Source organism: Heloderma suspectum, chromosome 4 (assembly GCF_057233095.1).
Source record: "Heloderma suspectum isolate Gila_16-S chromosome 4, 16-S_ref, whole genome shotgun sequence".
NCBI lineage: Eukaryota > Metazoa > Chordata > Lepidosauria > Squamata > Helodermatidae > Heloderma > Heloderma suspectum.
The window spans coordinates 26,357,478-26,383,374 of record NC_139461.1 but is presented as its reverse complement, the minus strand read 5'-3'; the positions used below and the strand labels follow the sequence as shown (position 1 = coordinate 26,383,374).

Below are 25,897 nucleotides of genomic sequence, written 5' to 3'. Positions count from 1 at the left end.
AACAATCCCAGCTGTTGTAACCTTCCCTCATAGGGGAGTTGCCCCAGCCCCTTGATCATTTTAGTTGCTGATCTCTCGGGTAACCAGGTCCCAAGTTGCTTAAAGCTTTATATTTGTTGTTGTTCAGTCGTTCAGTCGTGTCCGACTCTTCGTGACCCCATGGACCATAGCACGCCAGGCCTTCCTGTCCTGCGCTCTCTCCCGGAGTGTGCTCAAGTTCATATGCATTGCATCGGTGATGCTATCTAGCCATCTCATCCTCTGCTGTCCCCTTCTTTTGCCTTCAGTCTTTCCAAGCATCAGGGTCTTTTCCAGAGAGTTTTCTCTTCGCATTAGGTGGCCAAAATATTTGAGCTTCAGCTTCAGTATCTGTCCTTCCAATGAGCACTCAGGGTTGATTTCCTTTAGGATTGACTGATTTGACCTCCTTGCAGTCCAGGGGACTCGTAAGAGTCTTTTCCAGCACCACAGTTCGAAAGCATCAATTCTTCGGCGCTCAGCCTTCCTTATAGTCCAGCTCTCACAGCCATACATTACTACTGGGAAAACCATAGCTTTGATTAGACGGACCTTTGTCGGCAAGGTGATGTCTCTGCTTCTGACTATGCTGTCTAGGTTTGCCATAGCTTTCCTCCCAAGGAGCAAGTGTCTTTTAATTTCATGTCTACAGTCACCGTCTGCGGTGATCTTGGAGCCCAAGAAAGTAAAATCTGTCACTGCTTCCATTTCTTCCCCTTCTATATGCCAGGAAGTGATGGGGCCAGATGCCATGATCTTAGTTTTTTTAACGTTGAGTTTCAAGCCAGCTTTTGCACTCTCCTCTTTCACCCTCAACAAGAGGCTCTTTAGATCCTCTTCGCTTTCTGCCATTAGGGTGGTATCGTCTGCATATCGGAGGTTGTTGATAATTCTCCCAGCAATCTTAATTCCGACCTGTGATTCATCCAACCCGGCGTTTCTCATGATGTACTCTGCATATAAGTTAAATAAGCAGGGTGACAATATGCAGCCTTCTCGTACTCCGTTCCCAATTTTGAACCACTCGGTTGTTCCATGTCTGGTTCTTACTGTTGCTTCTTGACCCTCGTACAGGTTTCTCAGGAGACAGGTAAGGTGGTCTGGTACTCCCATCACTTTAAGAATTTGCCACAGTTTGTTGTGCTCCACACAATCAAAGGCTTTAGCGTAGTCAATGAAGCAGAAATAGACGTTTTTCTGGAATTCTCTTGCTTTCTCCATGATCCAGCGAAAGTCGGCGATTTGATCTCTAGTTCCTCTGCCTCTTCAAAACCCCGCTTGTACTTCCGGTAGTTCTCGGTTCGCATACTGCTGAAGCCTAGCTTGCAGGATTTTGAGCATCACCTTGCTGGCATGTGAAATGAGCGCAATTGTGCGGTAGTTTGAACACTCTTTGGCGTTGCCCTTCTTTGTGGATGTGTCTGGTGGTGAAAAGAAAATCCGATGCTGTAAAGAACAATATTGTTTAGGAACCTGGAATGTCAGATCAATGAATCAAGGTAAGCTGGAGGTGGTCAAACATGAGATGGCAAGATTGAACATCGACATCTTGGGAATCAGCGAACTAAAATGGACAGGCATGGGTGAATTTAATTCAGGTGACCATCATATCTACTACTGTGGGCAAGAATCCCTTAGAAGAAATGGAGTAGCACTCATAGTCAACAAAAGGGTGGGAAAAGCAGTACTGGGGTACAATCTTAAAAATGATAGAATGATCTCAGTACGAATCCAAGGCAAACCATTCAACATCACAGTAATTCAAGTCTATGCCCCAACCACTGATGCCGAAGAAGCTGAGGTTGATCGGTTCTATGAAGACCTACAACACCTTCTAGAACTAACACCAAAAAAAGATGTCCTCTTCATCATAGGGGATTGGAATGCTAAAGTAGGAAGTCAAGAAATCACCGGGATAACAGGCAAGCATGGCCTTGGTGTACAAAATGAAGCAGGACAAAAGCTAATAGAGTTTTGCCAAGAGAACACGCTGATCATAGCAAACACTCTTTTCCAACAGCACAAGAGACGACTCTACACATGGACATCACCAGATGGTCAATATCGAAATCAGATTATGTCCTTTGCAGCCAAAGATGGAGAAGCTCTATACAGTCAGTCAAAACAAGACCTGGGGCTGACTGTGGCTCAGATCATGAGCTTCTTGTTGCAAAATTTGGGCTTAAATTGAAGAACGTAGGGAAAACCACTAAACCATTCAGGTATGACCTCAATCATATCCCTTATGAATATACAGTGGAGTTGAGGAATAGATTTAAGGGATTAGACCTGATAGACAGAGTGCCTGAGGAACTATGGACAGAGGTCCGTAACATTGTTCAGGAGGCAGCAACAAAATCCATCCCAAAGAAAAAGAAATGCAAGAAAGCCAAGTGGCTGTCTGATGAGGCTTTACAAGTAGCTGACGAAAGAAGGGAAGAGAAAAGCAAGGGAGAAAGGGGAAGATATATCCAACTGAATGCAGAGTTCCAGAGAATAGCAAGGAGAGACAAGAAGGCCTTCTTAAATGAACAATGCAAAGAAATCGAGGAACACAACAGAATGGGAAAGACTAGAGATCTCTTCAAGAAAATTGGAGATCTCAAGGGAACATTTTGTGCAAAGACGGGCATGATAAAGGACAAAGAAGGCAGGGACGTAACAGAAGCAGATGAGATTAAGAAGAGGTGGCAAGAATACACAGAAGAACTATACAGGAAAGATCTGAATGTCCCTGAGAGCCATGATAGTGCGGTCACTGAACTTCAGCCAGACATCCTAGAGAGTGAAGTCAAGTGGGCCTTAGGAAGCATTAGTAACAACAAAGCTAGCGGAGATGACGGTATTCCAGCTGAGCTATTTAAAATCCTAAAAGATGATGCTGTTAAAGTGCTGCATTCAATATGCCAACAAATCTGGAACACTCAACAATGGCCGCAAGACTGGAAAAGGTCAGTTTACATTCCAATTCCGAAAGCTTTATATAGCAAAAACAAAAACTTAAACTTGGCCTGGAAGCAAATAGGCAGCCAGTGCAATTCCTTCAGCACAGGTGCAATGCGCTGTCATAGGTTGGCTCATGATGGTTATATATTACCTCCAGTATTGTAGGCAGGATGCCTCTAAATACCAACTGCTAGGGAACACAAGCAGGAGGGTGCCATTGTGCTCAAGTTGTGCTTGAGTGCTTTCCATAGGCAACTGGTTCGCTCCTCTGGGAACAGAATGCTGGACTAGATAGGCCTTTGGTTTGATCCACTGCGAGTTTCTCCACACAGGGCTTTTATCCTGTGATCAAGATTGGTTACTCACAGAAGTCTGCAGGTCCTTTACATGGTGTCATCACTCTCCAGAGCCTCTCCCTTGCTTTGTGACCATTTCCGTGGCTTTATTTGCAATGGGGATAATGAGGTATTTTTAAAAAAATATGGCAGTTTGAATCTAAGCATGTAATGGCACTATAACAGCAGCACCATCTAGTGGCTGTATAATGAAACATATAAAACTTGCAGATAAAGGCAATCCACAGGGGAAAAAAGAGGAAGTGTGTGTGAAGGAGCTGATCTTAACCCCACAAAGAATCTGGAAGCAGAAGCCCCGATACAGCTGCAGGATAAAAAGCCTGGTGTGGAGAAGCCCTGTGTGTCCTCTTATGTTCTTAGCAACCTTGTTGAAGCTAAGCAGGTCTTTATTGATGGGTCAAATTGGCACAATTCAGTCCATAAGCTGAGGAGACTGGGACTGTTGAGTGAGGGATTAATGCTTTATTGCTGTGGCACACACTATATTTTGCTGACTTGAGAGGAATCTCCATTCTATCTGTTTCTACCTCTGTTTTTGTGCAGTTACAAATGTATGCCCATACTTATAGTTCACTTGAGTTGTTTTTGTTTTGTTTTTAGTTCAATTGTTGCTTTGGTCCATTATTTCTTTCCCCCTTGTGTTAACTGTACTTCTCGAGATGTGTCTTTAATAACTTTAGTCTAGTTCGTTTCAGTGGGTTTGCTTTAAGTAGGTGTTATGTGGGATTTACCCAATGTATTCTTAGGCTGAATCTACACATAGCAGTTATACCAATATCATACAGTTGTCATAACTGTTGGTGCCATGTGTACCAATAGTTATGATAACGGTATGACATACCGGTATAACTGCTATGTGTAGATTCAGCTTAGTGGCCTACATTCAGTTCAATGAGATGCAATAAATAAGCTGCAGTCAGATAGTGGGGAGGGACAATTGTAGCTCACTGGCCCGAACACTCATGTCACTGGTAACTAAGGTGGGATAGATTTTGTCCCCTTTAGAGATTAAGGCCTGGAAACCCCCCCCCCCCCCGGGGTTCCTCCTGCATTTTCCCACCTCAGTTTTTTCCCCCCAGTTGGGAAAAAAGCCTTGGGGGGGGGTGAAGCAGGAAAAAAGCCGTTCCCCACCAACATTTCCCATGGTCCTTGACCCCCACCCCCCAACTGTGTCCCTTTATTGTTAGTTTTTTATTTCCTCACATAGAACTCAATGGGAAGGCAGCAAACTCAGGCTCAATACCTCCCTCAGTCATGAGGCCTGCTGGGTGGTCTTGGGCAAGTCCCTGTATCTCTTTTTGCTCAGCTTACCTCACAACAATCCTGGGCAGATGAACAAGATTAGAACTGTAAAGCCCTTTGTACACTGAAAAGTGCTATAATAGTGATTAGAACGAGAGTGGCAGGACAGTGTTTGGACTTCGCCACATGATGGCAGTCATGTATTTCCCATTTCCCTCATTGCGAAAAAAGAAAAGGAAGGCCCAAAGGTGGAGGGAGACACACTTTCCTTTCTGCCATTTCTGGCCCTCCCCCACTGTACTATGGAAGCTGCTCCTTGAAGTACAAGAGGCGAACAACTTCATTATGTACCAGGCGCCAAGCAGCAGCCAAGCATGAACCTAGATGATTACTCTCCCTTTCTTTCCCCCCATGTTTATGAACTCTTCAGGGATCTGTGGATGAACCTGTTCACTTCCTTTCCCCTCTCCTAGACCTTTCTTTTCTTTAGCTGCTGCACACAATAATTTCATGCATTTGAAATGTTTGTTTTGACAGCTGGAGAAAGATGAATAAATGGTCCAGAGCGCTTTACTGCTTCTGTATCTGAGGGAGGGCTGTGTCAGGGTATGTGCTTTATTTTACACAGAGAGTAGACCAGAACGTGGCACGAAATGTAGTACAGATTTTTTTTAAAGGAGAAGATAAAAGGCTCTGATTAAGATTGTTCCTTTTGCTGCCAGATTAACATAAGATATCCGTTAACACGCTTGAACTTCCATTTTATTCATTCAGTTGCAGTGCTAGGCATTTTCTGGAGCCAACTTTCTAGGGGGATTGTCCCAACCAAATTATTGAAAAGTCCCCACAAAACAGAAGCACAGAGTTTTGTCTGAGCACCTCACTGGATCATGCACTCTGCAGGGCCCAATACTGGCCCCATTTGCCAGGAGTTTAGTACATACTCTGCTCTTGGTGTAAATGGCTTGTTAGGATTATTTGCACCACGAGTGCATCTGACCCCCAGCTTTGTGCAGATACCAGGTTAGAATTGCCCATTTCATTCTACACAATTGCACCAATCCAGCACCGCACGTGATGCTCTCCAATGTGTGTCAAGAGAGGCCCCATTAATTTCTGTGCAGGAGGCAGCTCATTGTGCATATGAAGAACCCCTTGGAAGCAGGGGAATCCCATGTACCCATTAGATCAGAGTTTCTGCATGTGCAAGCAGTTGCAGGTTTGGCGGGTAAATGTGATCACTGCGCCTAACGTATGAGCCAAAGGAAAGTTAGTCATCTGCACTAAGCGAGCTTGTGAATGCCTGCAGGAACTTGAGAACTCACTTCCTCATTACGATAAAGGGCATAAATATTGCAAAGGAAAACCAAGGTATTATACCACTGGCACGGAATGGCAGTTTTCCTCCCAAGACAAATTACAGCTATGGGGAAAGGCATTTTTGTTGGGACCATGGGAGGGGAGGGTTAACCTCTTGCCTTCAGACACACACACTGTGGACCCAAACTGGAGAGAGCACCACCCTGGTATTAATATAACTGCTGATTATTTTTTTTTGAGGGTTCTACAGGTGCAGCAGCAGTTTGACTGAAGCACAGGTTTCTAGCTCTCATGAGCCCCTTTCAAAAGCTATCCCTCATGCATTCAAAGACTGCATGGGGGGGGGGGTATGCATCGGCTCACTCCAAACATCTCTGTCCCTACTGGTTCCACCCCCAACCTTCACACATTAAGCAGGAAGGTCCAAAAGGGGAATCTTCGCACAATTGGCTGAGAACATGTAGAATTTTCCCCATGATTGGGAATCCCAAATTGTTTTCAATAATCCTTACAACAGCAGTGGGAAACGTCTGGCCCCATGCGGCTTACTAGGCCTCCCCCGTCAGAGAAGGAAGAGGGAAGCCCTGAGGTGGGGGCTCCCTTTTGCCATGCTCAGCTGCTTCTCTACTCAGCTGAGCAGTTGTGAGAGGGGGAGATTGTAGGGAAGGGAGTTTTGAATCTCCCCTCTGTGTGGTCTCCCTCTCCTGCTGCTCAGCTGAGCAGCTAGAAAATGAAAAGTTCCAGGGTGCACATCTTGAGGTAAGGATACAAACTGGTATAACGCCACAAGACAGAACTCTTACCTCATTACCAGACAAACAAAACATCTGAGGGTCAAAACAGATTTGATGCAGCTGATACTGATACGATCTCCTAAATTAAAAAAAGAAAAACCCTACAAAGAAGTGTGTATGGCAGGAAATTGGATCACTGAGGGAGGAGTATTTAATACTTTCCCCCACAACGCTTTCCCAATCAAAATGCTACTGTGAGCTTCTAAAAGCCTTAGAGAGTGGACAGATACTAGTAGTCTTTTTTCTCCAACAGTCTAAAGAGTTCAGCGTGTTTGTGCTGTGTGTGTAATTTTAATTAGGAAAGTGTTACGGGAGGCTAAAATACTCCCTCAGGGACTTGCCATGTCCAGCCTTATCCTTCACCTCAGGATAAATGGTGGCCCTTCTCATTCCAGGTACAAAAGCTGACTAGACTGGAAGCTGAATCTTTCTTTGACGTGGGCAATGGGTCATAGACATAGAATCATAGGGTTGGAAGGGGCCTACAAGACCATCGAGTCCAACCCCCAGCTCAATGCAGGAAGCCTGATTCCCAGGCTGTCTCCCATCCAAGTGCTAATCAGGGCTGACCCAGCATCCTTCATCACCCATGAAGGCAGCAGGCTAGCTTAGGGGTGCAAGCCAGGCCACATGACCCACAGGTCTCTCCTCCAGCACCTTGCTGCCACCTCCCAGGATCTGCTGCCTGAGGCAACCACTTCACTCTGCCTGTTGGTAAGGCCTTGTCATGCCTGACATAGACCCAGGCCAGGAAGTCTTCTCCTCTGATAAAGATTCCAAGACCAAAAACCTTGTGAGAACTCCTGATTCAAACACTCCTGTAGGCACCCTTCACTCCCCTGAAGACACTACAGCAAGCCTGTCAACAGCAGTTGTCCTTGTCTTGCAGACAGACTCCTGATGATCCTTTCTCATCTGTGGGACCAGAGGAGAACGCCACGCCATCACGCAGTCCTAGAGAGTATTGTCATCAAAACATGGAAGCGGCCTCCCGTCGGCAATGCACATGCCTAAGAGCCCCAAGAAACCAGACAGAGGACTCTTCAAGAGTAGGGGACTCCTCGGGAACAGGGAGCCTGAGGGACTAGGCTGTTTGCAGTTGGGTCTGCGCAAGGCTCTGAAGACCAGGTTACATAAGACTTCAGTTCCAGCATATCCACTACTAGAACAACACAAGACCTCTCAGCACCTTGGGGCAAAAGTCCAGCATCCCACAGTCCTCCCCCCCCCCCGAGAGTGGCAGGCGATGAAGGCAAGAGAAGCAAATTCCATGTAGTCATGATGGTGCTATGATTTGAATTTAAAATATAAAACTATATGCTTAGAAGAGAAATGTTACTTGTGTGCTTCACAGCTGAAGTAATACAGCATGCCTGTCTAAAGCCCCCCTGCCCCTGCCCCCAGTATGTCCAGGGTCAAACATTACCTGGCTACAGTGCTGGTCCTATGCTCTGTGAAACCAGGTTGCTTGGCAAACCTCCCATATTTCTGTCTCTTCTTGACTACCAGCTTTATCCTTGGCTTTGCTGTGAACAACAGTGGTAACGGATCATGCTCTCTGTCTCACTCTCACTGTCCTCCAGGTTTGACCTCAGCCTCTGTTTGGAACTCTGTATTTTTGCTAACCCTCCTATCCATGGCTGCCTGTGACTCCGCACTCCTGCCCTGCCCTGCCCTGCCCTGCCCGGCCTTAGCTTTCCCTGCTGCATTTGGGTTGAGGCCAATCTGAAGAAAGACAGGCTGGTCCTGCCCAGGGCCGTTGCCAGGGTCGGCGTAAAGAGGAGGCACGGTTGGGCACCTGCCGATGGCCCATACTCCAGCAGGGGCCTGCTGACAAGAGCCCCCTGGCCTTGCTCCTCCTCTCCATCCCTGCAATCTAGCTTGTTTTCCTGCCTCTCACTCTGGCCCAGACAATGGTGGCAGTGGTGAGAGGGAGGAGCAGCAGATGCCACGGCCTACTTGCTCCCTGGGTCTCTGGTCTGCCTGTCAAGCAAGCAAGTGGGAGCAACGGTGAGAAAGTGGATGAGGAGCAATAGCAGCTGGTGGCAATGGTGATGAGAAGGTGGACTCGCTGAAGGAGGGGCTCCATTGAGGGTGTCTTGTCCAAGGGGCCTCCAAAACCTGGAGCTGGCACTAGCTGTTGCCCATTCCCAGGCACTTTTGAGAGCCAAGCTACACATTATGTTGATCACGTACTGGAAAGTTAATTTTGGCTATTGGACAGTGTAAAATGTAATTAATAAAGAATAAACTTTTTTAGTGCAAATCTGCAAGGCCCCAGTTTGGATCACCACACACCAGGAGGGGAGGATTAGACTTCCACCCCACTCCCTGCTGTTTGTTTCCTGAATGTTCCCCCCTCCTCCCGCCCTGGTGAGGGGGTAGCAAAAGAAGAAGTTTCCATTGGTGTCCATGGAATTTCAAGAACCAAAGGGTGTGTGTGTGAGGTTTAATATTCCCCTCCCAGTGTGGTGGTTCCAATCCAAACTGGGGCTGTATATGCTTACATTAGAATAAAGAAAAAGCTAACCCTCAGCTATACTCTATGCAATGAGTGTAACATGTAGTTTGGCTCTAGGGTAGAACAAAAAATGAAAGATAGTTGGGAGATCAGATAACTGATCTGATATTTTGGCTCAGAGAACCAAGATTTGTCCTAGAGCCCATTTTCAGTCCCAACATTTTGCCCGCTTATAACACTGCATAACCACAGCAACCCCCCTTCAAATCTAAGAATGATTTGGTTATCATGATGGCTATATATAACCTCCAGGTTCAGAGGGAGTATACCTTTGTATAACCAGTTGCTGGGGAACACGTGTGGAAGGGTGCTGTTGTGCTCATGTCTTGCTTGTGGGCTTCCCACAGGCAGCTGGCTGGCCACTGTGTGAACAGAATGCTGGACTAGATGGGTCCTTGGTCTGATCCAGCAGGGCTCTTCTTAGGTTATTAAGGAGTAGGGGCAGAGAGGGTGTGAATTTCCAGCAAGCTGGATCCCCTGCAATTATAATTTTGAAAAACAAAACTTTCTGGGAGTGCTTTGTCTCCCCATCCCCACACCCTGGCATTGAACCAGTACAGCTTGAACTAGAGACGCAGCCGTGAGCAGCAAATACATTAAGAATTACGAGTGATGAAGAGTTCTATGTAATTCGAAAGTTTGCATCTTCCCACATCAACAGTAAATGATCCAACAGAGGGGGGAAAGCACTTATTTTTGCATTGTTGAGAGCAGATCTGCACTGCAAACCTATAGTTGTGCTTATATCAAGTAACTGTCATGGCTTCCTCCTTCTCTCCCCCACCCCCCACAAGTATTAGGAACTTTAGTTTATTGAGGCTACTGAGAAACACTTCCTCACAGAACAATAGTGGAGAAGGTATGATTTTATAGCATGCAACCCTACACATGTTTGTTCAGATTTCTTTTTTTTTTTTTTAAAGGAGCTTTACTCCCAGGTAAGTGTATCTAGAATTGCATCCTAAACCAGTTCAAAAATCTGTCATGCAGATATGCCTTTATTTTCTGGAACTATCAGGGAAACTTCTGTCTGTGTGCCAAATAAATATTGTGGGAACAGTGGCTTCTAAAGACCACTCCCCTCCCTTCCCAAGATGGATTTGTAAACCTATTTCCCATACTTGGTGAAAGCCTTTCTGTTGAGCCAAAAGACTGGCATTTTGCCTCCTTGCCATTACACCTGGCAATCCTCAGATCGCCCTTTCTGAATTTAGGACCAGAATAGAGAAGGTAAAGGATGGGGAAATATATGTTAGTGCTGGTTCTTGCATATGGGGTTGGTTTTTTCTTCCCCTTCTCCCCTTTCTTCTTCCCACCTTCTAATCTTTAATTGGCTGCCTTCTTTCTCTCCCATTGCTGCTGCTCATCGAATCCAGCGCTGAGAAGAGAAGAGCAACTGGAGAGGGGTGGAAAGAAACTTTTTTCCCCCAAAAGAGTTAAGTTAGCTGCTTTTTTAAAAAAAGAAGACTGCTGTGTATTTGTGTGTGTGTTTCTGCAAAGCCTGCTTTCTGCCATCCACTTTCCAAGGAACTTAGAAATTACTCATGACTGCAAAGGTTTGTTTGATTCACCCCCGCCCCCCTTCTCATCCCCTTGTCATCTGTTTTTACAAAGCGTTTGTGTAAGGTTTAAAAAAAAAAAAAGTTTGGGGGAGCGATTATTATTTTCATAAGAGGGTTAAAACAAATCTTAAGAAGGGGGGGCGAGTGGGAAGAAGGGGGAACACGTCTAACTATCTGCAGGCAGCCTTAAGGAATCGCTTGGTTTTTCATACCTTCGCTTCATCAGCGAACAAAGAAAGATCGGACTCGGAGACGGCTAATGATGGGGTATAAATAATTTCCCGAGAGATATGAAGATAAGAAAAGACGTCGGAAGATGGGCGGGGGAGGAAAGCGAACATTTTCTGTCCCTGTATACGTTTTGGGGATGCGACTGTACATTTGGGTGTGTATTGTGCTTGTGGCGTGGAATTGTCTAATTTGGATATACAGGAAGGTGGTATCTCCCTGCTTTGGGCTGAGTTATTCGGGGTGGGTGGGTGTCGGGGGTTCTTGCCGGCTGAGTGAAGCAGACCCTGCGCCGATATCATCCCTTGAGGTTCTCAAGGCTTAATCTGACTTGGGGCCCGTTACCCCGGTATCGGTTGAGTAATACCAAAGGAGAGCGTGGCAATGAGCATGTGCAGAAAGCCTGTTGGTTTGTAACTGGTTCTCAAGGTTTGGCTAAATCTGAGCCAAGGCCAAGCCTGCAGATCTTCCCCACTCCAACGCCAAGGCTCATCGCGGAGAGAGAGGGGTACGTGCGTATGCGGAGAGCCCTTACTCCGCACCGTGTAACGTTCAGCCGAGAGGAAGGGCTTTAGGGCAGAGGCAATTGCTTCAAGGCGAGCTTCAACCCCGGTAGCTCTCGCACGAAGAATTAAGCACTCTGAAACCAGCTTCTTTCTCCGAAGAAGGGCGGTGAAATATTGAAAGGGGAGGGGGCGCTTCTGAAGCCAGCGCGTGCACGTCGTCTCCCTCCCTCTGGGCATTTTCACTCCTGGCTATCAGCTTTCCTTAACCCAGCGCCAGGTGGGTATGATGGGAGTTGTAGTCCAGCACATCTGGAGGGCACCATGTTGGGGAAGGCTGCCCTATGGGCCTGTCACACAGCTGCTGGAAAGCGTTCCCTGGCGCTCTCGCCGTGTTCTGTGCGCCTGAAGCAGGAATGTTGTTAACGGAGGTTCCATTCTGAAATCTAAGGGAAATTCCAGCACGTTTGCTGCATTCTACAAAATGTGCTAAATGCACAAACTGCTTTGAGCATCATGTGTGGATTTGTATTTTGGCTTGTGATCTGTGGATGTTGTTAAGTCGAGGCGGAAAGTGGAAGAAGCTCTGCTTCTAAGCTAAACGTACATTCTTGCCATTGGAGGCTCTGCCTTCGTATTACAGATGCGGCAAAGGCAAAAACTGATTTGGGCATCGCTAGTGGAAATGGCCTGTTCAGTGCAGAGGTTTGTTTTATTTATATGTTGCATTTATACCCCACCTTTGCTCCAAGGAGCTGAAAGCAGTATATATATCTGCTTCTCCCCCACCCCCATTTTTTCCACACAAGCCTGTGAAGTAGGTTGGGATGACAGTCAGAGATAGACTGGCCCATGGTCACTCAGTGGGCTTCATGGCTGAGTGGGGGTTTGAACTTGGGTCTCCCAGGTCCTAGCCCAACACTTTTAACTACTACAGTCACACAAATTAGAGCGGTGTTCAATATTGGACTTTTCATCTTTTCTTCCTTCCCCCATTAGCTTAAGTGCTCTTTGGCCTATGCTTTTATTACTCTTCCCCAGAGGCATTTCACAGATGATGATGGCGATAACGCACAGGCAAGATGCAATCAGGGTGGCTTTTTCCAAATTCTGCCCTTTACCCCTTCACCATTCTCTCTCTCTCTCTCTTTTTAACTGGCGAGTTTCGCCAGTTAAAAAAGTTTCAAGGCCCATGCATGGGACTCTGATATTGTAAAGTCTTTTACTGGCTTCTAGTTCCTTATTTATTTATTTATGAAATGCCTTACTTGCTTTTCATTATAAAATAATCCCAAAGCAGGGATACAGTGCAGTAAAATACAGCATTGACAACAACAACAACCCACAATCAAATACAGGACAACAGTAACAGATAAATAACTGCCTGCATGAAGCAGCAAAAGAAAAGTGAGAAAAATGTAATCAAAGGCCTGCGTAACCAAATAGGTCTTTAGTTAGTGCCAAAAGCTTGTAAGACTTGGTGCCACCCATTTATGAGGGGGCAGGAGTTACATGGTTTGGGTGCCTGTAGAGCGCCCTCAGAGGCAGCATGCCTCGGCTAGCATCAGTTACTAGATGCTAGGGACAAATCATGCCTGACTTCTGAGGTTCCCAGGGACAAGTGGCAGATGTCTACAGAAGATAAAGCTGCTGGTCTAGATGGACCTTTGGTCTTGCTGGACAGGGACAGCGTCAAAGGTAGGCATGGTCAGGCAGCTCCCATGGGCCTACACTCCAGCAGGGGCCCACTGACAAGACCTGCCTGGAGTTGCTGCTCCTCTTCACCCATTGTAACCTGCCTGTTCACCTGTCTCTCACTCTGACCCACACAATGGTGGTAGTGAGAAGGAGGAGCCATAGATGCCACTGCCTGCTTGCTTACTGGGTCAGCCCACTCAGCCATGCTCTGTCACTTCTCCTGCCTCGGATTCACATCTTGGTCCCATCCAGAAGGCCAGTATTTCTAAAATCCAAAGTATGCAACCATGTATAATACTTGTGTTCAGGGTGACAAAAGGCTGGATTTTCCTCCCTTTCAATGCATAGTTATGGGTAATGTGGAGTGATCCCACTTTTTATTTGACGGTGAGTTGAACAAACCGGGTATAGTCTAGAGCAGGGGTGCTGAACCTCAGGCTCCACATCCAGGTCCAGCCCACCTTGGTCCCCAGTCCTTCCCATTGGGCCTACCTAATTTTGCCTTTCACCTCACCCCCTTTGCCTTGGACTTCACCCATCACTGGAATGCAGTCTCAAGTGCTTCTCCAAAATTAAATTCAGTGCTTGATCTGAAAGAGGTTCAACACCCCCTGTTCTAGAATTTGTCGGATGCCACACTTGCTAACTCTGCTTGCAGCCATCTGCTCTGCATTCCCATCAAGTCACCCAGGGCTGGCCTGCTCCCAGAACATATGCACATAGCTAAATGTTTCTCCTGTGTGGCCACTGTGTGAAGAACACAACTGCCAGGCAGATGTACAGGCGAAACCATTGCTGTTCCTCTCCTCCTACTCTCCACAGCCAGAATTCACAATGTGGCCTCTGGCTGGCGCCAATCTTAGTTGGCTTCTAAGAACCTTCATAGTAGCAGCTAGAACAGCTTCACCTGTTGTATTTGTGTCCCATATGTGTGGGATAGCCAAAAAAAAAATGCACGATGTGGGAAAATATATCAGTGAAATGGTTGCAATTTAATCTTCTAACTCTATTGTTTTTGAACACCATACACAAACCTCCTCCTTTCCACTATTGATTTATTCTAATCATGATGTCTTCAGTGCTTTTTGCTTTGAGGGACACCCTATGTATCAGTTTTCATGTTTGAAAAACGCAATCCTATGCAGGTGTAACTGGGAGTAATCCCCATTGAAGATCATCAGTCTTACATCCAAGTAAACGTGCATAGGATTGCACTGCATAGTTTTCTTGCCATCATATATTTTGCAGATGTTCTAGCTCTTCAAAACAATCCAGTCTCTGGACCTTCCAACAATATGTGGACAACCTGGATAAAGTTTTGCTTGGCAACAAAAGACTCCTAAAGACACAGTTGCCATACACGTTAACAGATCCTGAGTAGGCTCCTGCACCATTAAGCGCTGCAGGGGAGGAACAGGTGGTGTGCTAAGAAATTCTTCCAGCTAGTCAGTCTATACAGGAACAGAGCTGGCATCTAGGGTGGGACGATGCAGAAGCTGCACCTGCTGAAATTCCCCATTCCAATGATTACAGGCACAGGAGCCCTGTCATCTGGTGACATTACATGGAAGGAAAGAATTGAACTGAAGTACCTGAGTCAACTACAGTGTAAGATTGGTTTTGCAGGTGTTTGACAGGATGTGTAAGGCAGGACCACCTGGCTCCAGAGCTTCAGGATGGGGTGCATGCATTATAGGGCTACTACTATTTTTCCTGGCAGAGATGCAACTTTAAGTAAATCTCTTTCCATCATTGCAAGGACAGGGCCTTTTGAGTGGTGGTGCCTGTCATTGAAATAGCCTCCCCAACCAATTTGTATGGAGCATAAGGCTATCCATGGCTACTAGTCTTGATGGCTATATATTACCTCCAGTATCAGAGGTGGTGTGCATCTGTATACCAGTTCCTAGGGGATATGAGCAGGAAGGTGCTATTGCATTCATGTCCTGCTTGTGGGCTTTCATAGGCATCTCATTGGTCACTGTACAAACAGGATACTGGAACAGATAGATCTTTGGTCTGATCCTGCAGGGCTGTTCTTATGAGCCTACATTAGTAATATTCAGGTACCAGGTTAAGTCTTGCTAATTATCATTATTTATTTGCCAGAGCTATTTAACTAAATTCCTTTTCCTGCCTTTTCCTGAATGTATGGATTGTATTGACTGTTTTACTAGTATTTGTTCAGCTGCTGTTTCTTTCTTTTTCTTGATGCTTGGGATTTTATTGTTTTAAAGTTTTTATCGTGTAAGTTGCTTTTTAGACTTTTATCAAAAAGCAACTCATATTAAAACAACAAATTAAATTAAATGGCCATGGTGGGAAAAGTTGCACCATCAAATTTCTGCCTATTATACAGCTGTTAAAGTCACAGAGCCTGAAAGGTTAGCAAAACTCAGCAACCCTGATGTTGGCATGGTTTGTATTTAAGGCAGGGGTAGGCAACCTGATGCCCTCTAGATGTTTTGGACTACAATTCCCTTAGGCCCTGATCATTAGCTATGCTGGCTGAGGCTGATGGCAGTTGTAGTCCAAAAATCTGGATGGCACCAGGTTGTCTATAGACAAACATATGGCAGCCTCCCCAGTTCTATATAGAAAAGAATACAATTTCTGGGCCAGTTTGAAGAGATTCGGGAAAAGGATCCTGAAAACACTTCTGTCAAGCAATGTGCTCACTATTAATATCTTAATTTCCTACTATGTATGACTTCTGTAGCCACTGCTTTCCCAATTCATAGGAAGTAATTGAATGTCACTTTTAACTTGAAGTAACACAGATGTTGCATCAAGGTTTCTTTTCTTTTTGGTCAGTCATGCTATTTTGTCCTGGAGACAATATCTTTGGATTGTACATTAGCTTTAAAATCATGTTAGTGAATGCTTCATTGGTAAAACGTTCGAGTTTTTACAGGAAACTGCTAGGCTGGAGGAGTAGCTCTCAAACATTTTTGACCTGACCCTGCTTTTTCTTCACTGTTGTATTCTGGCCCCTGCTGTTTTCTGCCCCTAGCATGTGCATCTTCTTAATACCTTGAGGATCCTTCAGCCTAATTATATTTATCCTGACAGTTGAAGTCCTCTTGAATCAAGGATATGGTGGATTTCCCCTCCTGAGCTGTAGACTCTGCTATGACCTCAGGAGGGAGAATTTGAGATTGGACCATTCTCCCTCACCCTGGTTTCCAGAAAGGGCTAGGAAACCAAGCACAATAGACAACAAAGAGTCTTGCGGTATCTTCAAAGACTAACATTTTTATGGCAGAAGACAGCCTTCTCCAGCCTAGCACTCTCCAGCTGTTTTGGACTTCCAGTGCCTATCAGCCTTGGCCAGCATGGCCAGTGGTCAGGATTGCTGGGAATTGTAGCCCAAAACGTCTGGAGGGCACCAGATTGGAGAAGGTGGTTCTATGGCATCCTTGCTGACACAGCCCTCCAAACACTGGAGGGGAACTTCTGCAGTGCAGAGCAGCGGGCTCCCTGTGAGATTTCCAACCCTATTTATGCGGCTTTCTCCTTTCTTCACTTGGAGAACTTCACTCAGTTTCTGAGGCTCTTTTTGCAGTACCAGCACTGATGGAATTTGGCTGGTGGGGACACAAGAACAGGCCTTCTAGATTATGTGGCAACCTGATTATAAAATGGACTCCGCAGGGGAGTGTGTATGGCCTGAAGCCCTATTTGGAGTGGACAGACCTGGCAGTGGTTACCCATGCACTGGTTACCTCCAAAATGGGCTACCATAAAGCACTTTATAGGGTCTGCATTTGAGGATGGTTCAGAAGCTACAGCTGGAGCAAAAGCTGCCACCAAGGTCCTAATGGACATCAGAAAGTTAGAACACACAACTCCAGTTTTGCATTAACTATATTGGCTACTAGTAGCCAATTCTTGGGCCAATTCAAAGTGCTAGTCTTAGCTGTCAGGAGCGCCCTAGCTGCCTCTTGCAGTCCCTTCCAATAGCCAACTCAGGACACAGACGACGAGGATTCTTTCCAAGGCTTTATTCCTTTATGACTCTTTCAGATACTAATCACTAGTGACTAAGCAAGGAACAGCACTGGGGAAAGATAACAGAGTAGCCTAAGCTCCAGTTAAGGCAGTTGGTCCCCGTTTGAAGGGGAACCACGGGAAGACCCTGAACTTATGGGCTAGGGAGAGATCCTCCCTGTTTCCCTTGGGTCCTCAGGATGCGACCGTTGTCTGAGTGCCAAATGAGCGGAACGCCTCCTTTCTGCACCCTCTATCTGTCGTTGCTCCCTGCATCTGTGCCGAGCGTCCAGCAAGCCCCCCTCCAGTGCACTCTCGCTGCCAGGGTCACTATCTCTCCCAGGAATGCTGGCAGGAGGAATCTCTGCCAGCTGCTGTGCTTGTGAGAGATGAGCGAGCTCCTCTCCCATGGATTGCTGTTCCTCCTCAGAATCAGAACTGCTCTGGGGTTCTATGGGCTCAGTTTCCACCCTGACATTAACCTTTAAAACCCTAAACAGTTTGGGAACAGGTTATCTGTATGTCTCCACCCATACAATCAGATCTTACTCAGGTATCCTTCTCAAGAGTTCACCCACCTTTGACTTTTCCACATTTTGTTGTGCTACAACCTGGAATTAAAATGGATTTAATTGGCATTTTTAACAGTTGATTTACACAACATACTTAACACTTTGAAGATGCAAAATATTTTTATTGTGGTACAAAAGTTGTGGCACAAAACAGCTTTTCCTCTAGAATTGCCCGGTATTTGGCTCCAACCATCTTGCCCTCAATCCTGACCAGTTTCCCAGTCCCTGCCAATGAAAAGCACCCCCACAGTGTGATGCTGCGACCACCATGCTTCACCGTGGGGATGGTGTTCTCAGGGCGATGAGCACTGTTGGCTTTGCGCCACACATAGCATTTTGCGGTAAGGCCAAAAAGTTCAGTTTTGGTCTCATCAGACCAGAGAACCTTTTCCCACATGTTTGTTGTGTCCCCCACATGCCTTTTGGCAAAATCCAAATGGGGTTTGACATGGTGTTTTTTTTCAGCAATGGCTTTCTTCTCACCATTCTTCCATAAAGCCCACCTTTGTGGAGCGTCCAGGTGACAGTTGTCCCATGGATGGTTTCTCCCATCTCAGCTGCGGACCTCGCCAGCTTCTTCAGAGTTACCATTGGCCTCTTGATTGCTTCTCTAACTAATGCTCTCCCTACCTGGTCAGTGAGCTTTGGTGGATGGCTTTCTCTAGGCAGAGTCGTGGTTGTCCCTTATTCTTTCCATTTTGTAATAATCAATTAACAGTGCTCCAGGGGATGTTCATAGTTTGATATATTTTTTTATAACCCAACCCTGCTTGGTGCTTCTCCAGAACTTTATCCTGGACTTATTTTGATAGCTCCTTGGTCTTCATGATGTTGATATGCTCTCCAACAAAATCTGGGGCCTTCCAGAAACAGGTATATTTAATCTGAGATCATGTGACACTTGAATTGCACACAGGTAGACTCCATTCAACTAATTATGTGGCCTATTTTATTTATTTATTTATTTATATACTGCCCAATAGCCAAAGCTCTCTGGGTGGTTCACAAAAATTAAAACCACGAAGCACAGCCAAAACAATATAAAATATGAAAGCTTAAACACAAAATAACAGTACAACCAGAATAAGACTTCTGAAGGCAGTTGGTTGCACCAGAGCTTATTTAGGGGTGTCACAGCAAAGGGGTCCAGACTGATCAGTTTTTTTATTTTTAAATCATTTTCTAAAATATGTAGATTTTCCCCGACTTCGACATTACGGACTATTTTGTATAGATCAGTGACAAGAAATCCTAATTGAATCCATTTTAATTCCAGGTTGTAACACAACAAAATGTGGAAAAGTCAAAGGGGGATTAATACTTATGCAAGGCACTCTGTGTGTGTGTGTGTGTGTGTGTGTGTGTATAATATACACACACACACACACACACACACATATATATACACACATGCATACACACGTGCACACACAATTTGTATTATACCTTCTCACATTCCTTGTACATCCTTTTCTGATGTTGTAGCCCTAAAAAGTGGCTAAAAATGTTATAAATAAATAAATGTCTGCATAGGGTTTGTGTATTCCTGAATGTATACATGCATACATGCAATACCTGACAGCATGCCTCTCCTGAAATGAACTGACCTGTGCGCTACGCTCTGCATCTAATTTCCTTCTCAAAGTGTCTCCTCCGAGGGAAGCTCGGAAGGTGGCAACAAGGAAGAGGGCCTTCTCAGGGGTAGCCCCTCACCTGTGGAATGAGCTCCCCAAAGAGGTCTGTCTGGCACCAACATTATCATCTTCTCGGCGCCAGGTTAACACCCAGGCATTTGGCGGCACATGATGAGTTTTAATTGGTCCTGGATGTGTCTTCAGTTATGACTGACTGTTCAAAATTTTTAATTATAGGTTATTTGTGTATATTGTCTGTGTCCTTTTATATAAATGGCTTTTAAAGTTTGTTTATTGAATTTTAATGTTTTAACTTCTGTAAACCGCCTTGAGAGCTTCGGCTATGGGCTGTATAGAAATGTAATTAATAATAATAATAATAATAATAATAATGTATGTGTATATAGGTGTATGTATGTATATGTATGCATGCATGCACTAGCCTGTATTTTGCTATTTGCCCAGATGCCAGATTCAAACCATTCCAGCTTATAGTGAAGAGGAAATTAGGCCCATAGACTCTGAACTTCAGGCAAACCTATATGTCTACCCAGCTGCTTGGTTCTACTTTGATTCAGTTTGCATGTAACGACAATTCCTACTTGTTTAACCCAGGAAGTGCCAATATCTAGTGTAAGCAAGTGTGCTGCCTTTTGCACACTTACCCCGTTAACCCAACAAACCATGGGTGATTGTTGGCTTACCTCTGGGCTTTTTAACCCCTAAACAACCCAGCTTCCTGGGTTCGGACTTCATGAAACAACCCAGCAATGGGGTGTTCTTGGGTTGTTTTGGAAAGTGGAAGCAGTGAGTGGGTGGGAGGCAGTGCATTTGCTCCTGAGTGGCCACATGTTCCTGGGTGTTTAACGCAGGAACTGAGCACGACGAGCAAACTGAGTCATTGTAGAGCAATATTGTTATAAACTACATGTGCTTGCTGAAGGCACAGATTCCTTTGGTGAAAACAAAGCAAACGGATTGACCTGTATGTAAGAAAGTAACTGCAGCAAATATATCTGAAGTTATATATACTGCAGTGGTTCCACTCCTACTTGGATGGCAGATTCCAGAAGGTGGTGCTGGGGGATTATTGCTCTGTGCCATGGCTCTTGTGCCATGGGGTTCCACAGGGCTCTATTTTATCCCCCATGCTGTTTAACATCTACATGAAACCGCTGGGGGAGGTTATCCGGAGGTGTGGACTGAGGTGCCATCAATATGCAGATGACACCCAGCTCTACCTCTCTTTCTCATCAAACCCAGGTGAGGCAGTGGCTGTTCTGAATCAGTGCCTGGGCACGGTAATGGACTGGACGAGGGCCAGTAAACTGAAACTCAGTCCAGGCAAGACGGAGGTACTGTTAGTGGGTGGTTTGTCTGCCCGACTAGGTGATGTTCAACCTGTTCTGGAGGGGGTTGCACTCCCCCTAAAGGATCACGTTCGTAGTTTGGGGGTGCTCTTGGATCCAGAACTGTCACTTCAGGCACAGATGAACTCAGTGGCACGGAGCACTTTTTATCAGCTTAGGCCGGTATACCAACTACGCCCTTATCTGGACAGAGATAGCCTAGCTACAGTTATCCACGCTCTGATAACTTCTCGTCTGGATTACTGCAATGCGTTATCCGTGGGGCTGCCTTTGAAATAGGGATGGGGGAGAATTTCTCCCCGAAACTTCGGGGGGCTGAGTGCCAACGTGTTCGGCCCCCCGAAGTAGTTTTGGGGAGAAATTCTCCGCACCCCCCCCCCCGCACCCCCCCCCGGGACAGGACTTACCTTTCCCGAATGTCCCTCCCGGCAGCGGGTCCCGGCGGCGGTTCGTCAGGTCTTTGATAGGGGAGGGGCAGGTCTTTGACTGCCACCGCTGCCATTCCAATAAAAGTAAAAAAAAAAACGCCCCCGTGATAGGCTACGTGACGATTAACGTAGCCTATCACGGCTAGATTTGCAAAGTCAGCCGTGATAGGCTACGTAAATCGTCACGTAGCCTATCATGGGCGACTTTAAAAAAAAAACAAAAAAACGCGTACGGCTAATGGCAGCCCCCATAGGGAGCCACCATTCACGTTCCTTATTTGGTCGCTGTAGTCTACGTAAAGATTATGTAGACTACGGCAAAAATAAGGGCAACGCTATTTGCGTTGCCCTTATTTTCGCCGTAGTCTACGTAAAGATTTACGTAGACTACAGCGACCAAATAAGGAACGCGAATGGCGGCTCCCTATGGGGGCCGCCATTTGCGTACGCGCTTTTTTTTTTTAAAGTCACCCGTGATAGGCTACGTGACGATTAACGTAGCCTATCACGGCTGACTTTGCAGATCTAGCCGTGATAGGCTACGTTAATTGTCACGTAGCCTATCACGGGGGCGTCTTTGTTTTTTTTTTAACTTTTTATTTCGCGGGCGAGGCGAGGCGAGGCGCCTCCCCCCCAGCCTGAATTTCGGCCGGGCGAGGCAGGAAGCCTCCCCCCCGGCCTGAATTTCGGCCGGGTGAGGCGGGAAGCCTCCACCCCCGGCCTGAACTTTGGGGGGAGCAGCAAAGCGCCTCCCCCCCACCGCGAAGCAAGCTGTGAGACCAGGTAAGTGGCTTTCATGCACTCCTACTTTGAAAACGGTCCGGAAATTTCACCTGGTCCAAAATAGGGCAGCAAGATTGTTAACAGGGACTGGCCAGCGAGCTCATATTACGCCAGTACTTTTCCAGCTGCACTGGCTGCCATTCCATTTCTGGGCCCGATTCAAAGTGCTGGTATTAACATTCAAAGCCCTTAACGGCTTGGGGCCAGGTTACCTGAAGGATCGCCTCCTCCCATACGTGCCTGCCCGGACCTTATGATCATCCTCAGCGGCCCTTCTCCATGAGCCCCTGCCAAAGGAAGTGAGGCAGGTGGCTACTAGGAGGAGGGCCTTTTCTGCTATGGCACCCCAGCTGTGGAATGAGCTCCCTAGTGAAGTTTGCCTGGCACCTACATTGTATTCCTTCCGGCGCCAGGTGAAGACCTTTTTATTTCCCCAGGCATTTTAGCATTTTAGCTTTCTAGACTTTTAGCTTTGGTGTTTTAAATCTGTATTTTAAATTCCTGCACTGCTGCTAGGTTTTATTGTGGTTATATTGTTATATTGTGGTTTTAATATTCTGTATATTTTATATTGTTTAATTGTGTGCCGTTTGGTTTTAATTTTTGTGAACCACCCAGAGAGCTTCGGCTATTGGGCGGTATAGAAATGAAATAAATGAATAAAAATAAGTTGCTGTTCTGTTTTGTTTTTACAATCTGGTCTTGAATGTATCCAAAAGCAGGGTAAGTGCACAGCCTCCTCCAAATAATAATAATAATCATAATCGAAAATCATGCTTCCCAGTACTAAAGTTTGGAATGGTGACCCCCTGCTTTATAAATACTTCTTTGTGTTTGCAGGTTTGTTGATGCTACGTATATCCGATGGCAACAATGAAGGTCCATCGTCAGTTCAAGATGCTGAGCTGGTTCCTCTTCGTCTTTGTAGCAGTCACAACTCAATTACTCAGTCACGTCCGGGGTCAAGGAGGTAAACTTATCACTAAGAAACAATTATATTTTTCTAGGGCTCTCTGATGTGCAGAAGTGGACTCTAGCTTTCTCATGTGCAATTTACCCCTTTCATTAAAAGGTTTAATCCTCATTCAGACAAACTTGAACTTTTCTGTGTCTGCATTGGAGTAGCTATGTCGAATCTAGAACAGGTCTGAGGACACTTGTTTTTGTGTAGGCCATTTCATTGTTTTACTCAGTTTCTCAGTGCATGTGGACTTTTCTTCCATGAAAACGGTGTGGACGATATGCCACCTTATGCCTCTACCCTATCATATACTGCCATATATGCTGCTTTTGCTGGCCCCATGAAACAGGTGTGGAATATATGCTACCTTTGCCAGTTTAATGCATGATCCCAGTATTGTTGAAGGTTCTGTTTCCTAGCCTCTACTTTCAATAACAGATCATTTCTTTTTGATTCCATAACAGCTGGTTTAACTTTTTAACAAATATAACACATAATGTGTTAACTGTGGTTGTCTTTTAAAGAAATGAAAAAGATGGCCTGGTTCACATGCAACACTAAGCTAGAATCTAGTGCTATGTGGTTGAGCTCTGTGAGCCCAGGCTTGTGCCACCCCCGGGCTCCCCTTCCTGCACAGCTGGAAGAACAACTTAACCAGGATTCACTTTCTACTATTAGGAAATTAGGCCCATAGACTCTGAACTTCAGGCAAACGTATATGTCTACCCAGCTGCTTGGTTCTACTTTGATTCAGTTTGCATGTAACGACAATTCCTACTTGTTTAACCCAGGAAGTACCAATATCTAGTGTAAGCAAGTGTGCTGCCTTTCGCACACTTACCCCATTAACCCAACAAACCATAGGTGATTGTTGGCTTACCTCTGGACTTTTTAACCCCTAAACAACCCAGCTTCCTGGGTTCGGACTTCACGAAACAACCCAGCATATAAACCAGGAATTGTGATTTAAGACAAATTAGTCAATTGCTAAGCAAGCCAAGTTCCTGGCTTCTTTAGCTGTCTTGTTTAACAAACTAAAGTTTGCCTTAAACCACGGTTCCTGGTTCAAGTCAGGAATGACTAGTCAGGAATCATAGAAAATGAATCCTGTGAAGTCCTCTCCTGGCTGCACAATTGGAGGAGAGGAATGGGGAGCGTGCAAACTCGATTTTGCTCTGGTTCACAGAGGCTTGCCCACATTGTGCTAGCGTTACATGCAAATGCAGCCAGGGTGGCATGACCAGGTTAAGCTCATACTTCTCTCAACACTTCCCTTTATTTGACAATGTGTTTGGGAGCAGATCATGTCCTGCTTAGGTGCCCAGTTGAAGAATTTAATGTATTCTTCACATACGTGTAAACTTATTACAGTCTAGTTATTTGCATTATCCTTTGTGGAAAGAAGATCTTAAAGATTCCAGTTCTCTGCTGGATCATCCCTTTATCCTGAACATATATGTTCATAGATTGCCTTCTTTCAGTTTATTGTGGGCAGTGGTTTTTAACCATAGGGAAAACATATACCACTGGTACACAAATGGTCTCCATTGTGTAGGTAGTTAGCATTCGTCCCAGTCTTCAGTATAATTATTGATTGCAGATGGTTCACATAACACAGGATTGTAAGTTGTCAAGAAATTGCCACCATATGTTCCATACATTAGCTAGTATTCACATTTGTCCTTCATGTCTCTCTTATCTGTTTTTGTGTTTAGGTTTTGGGGTGTTAGGGGCCGCGGTGGCTTAGTGGTTAAGATGCTGAACTGCAGACTGGAAGGTCGGCAGGACAGCAGTTCGAGACCCGAGTGCTGCGTGACGGAGTGAGCTCCCGTCTTCAGTCCCAGCTCCTGCCAACCTAGCAGTTCGAAAGCAAGAAATTGCAAGTAGATAAATAGGTGCCGCTTTGGCGGGAAAGATAACAGCGTTCCGTGCACCTTGGTGTTCAGTCATGCCGGCCACATGACCACGGAAGTGCCTTCGGACAGCACTGGCTCTTCGGCTTAGAAACAGGGATGAGCACCGCACCCTAGAGTCGGACACGACTGGTTGGGGACACCTTTACCTTTTTTTTGGAGTGTTAAGACATTCCAACACAAATAAAAAAAATAGAGATCTGCCCCAATTTACTGCTGCCTCATGCACCCCACTGCTCATAACACTTTGTCCCACTAGTTATGTTACACCTTGCCAAAATTGCTATTTGCCTTCTACCATCTTGGAGATTCCAATGTGTACGTGTACATAATAAGCCTCGTACATGAATGAACATGGCAGTGCAGCTATGAATGATGTCCATTTGGACGTGTGCAAGGGTAGGAGTTATAATCTCCCTAGAAAAAGGTAGGGGCAGGGCAGAGGACCAAGGGCAGCAGATGGAAGGGATTCTATAAAACTGCTTGCTTTAGGATCTGGTTTGGATGTTCTGAAGCAGACCTGTTGCTGACCAATTTCATGCTGCTTCAGGTCTTATTTGAAGCTTTGTGTCCCACCCTGTTTTATTGTATGAACTATGAAGGTTATTCCTTTCCACTTACATATACAGTAGATGGGCATGTTTATTATAAATGTTCCTAACAGCATGACATACTTATAATTGCTTCCTAAGCCCATCATTTAGTTCTTTGTTGAGTGCAAACTACTATATAAGCACAATCTCTCTTGTGCTTTACAGCCCAAGGCTGTGTATGATTTCTCAAAAGTATGTTCATTTCAGTTTGGTGGACTTACTCCCAAGGTGGTATACACAGCGTTGCAACTTTATGAATATGAAGTAGACATGGCCCTGTCTATAGCCTCACATTATGGAAAATGCATGGCACAATATGGGAAGGATGAAGAGTGAAAAGGAAGGCAAGAGTTTCCAAGTCTATTTACTCTGCAGTTTAAACAATTTAAGGAAAACTATTATTTTAAAACAAAACTAGGTCCTCTTCTGTAAGGGAAACTGCTAGCTTTCACACACTGAACATTT

At 45.5% G+C, this 25,897-nt stretch overlaps 1 protein-coding gene across 1 annotated transcript in view; it reads left to right on the top strand.

Moving 5' to 3' along the window:
* The first annotated feature begins 10,844 nt into the window (after nt 1-10,844).
* COL14A1 (collagen type XIV alpha 1 chain) overlaps nt 10,845-25,897 on the top strand; it is a 208,779-nt gene continuing 193,726 nt past the window's right edge. The window contains exons 1-2 of the mRNA XM_084848878.1: nt 10,845-11,144; nt 22,806-22,935. Of these exons, the coding sequence (XP_084705004.1) occupies nt 22,830-22,935 (106 nt within the window). The 5' untranslated portion in view covers nt 10,845-11,144; nt 22,806-22,829. The remainder of the gene's footprint in view (nt 11,145-22,805; nt 22,936-25,897) is intronic.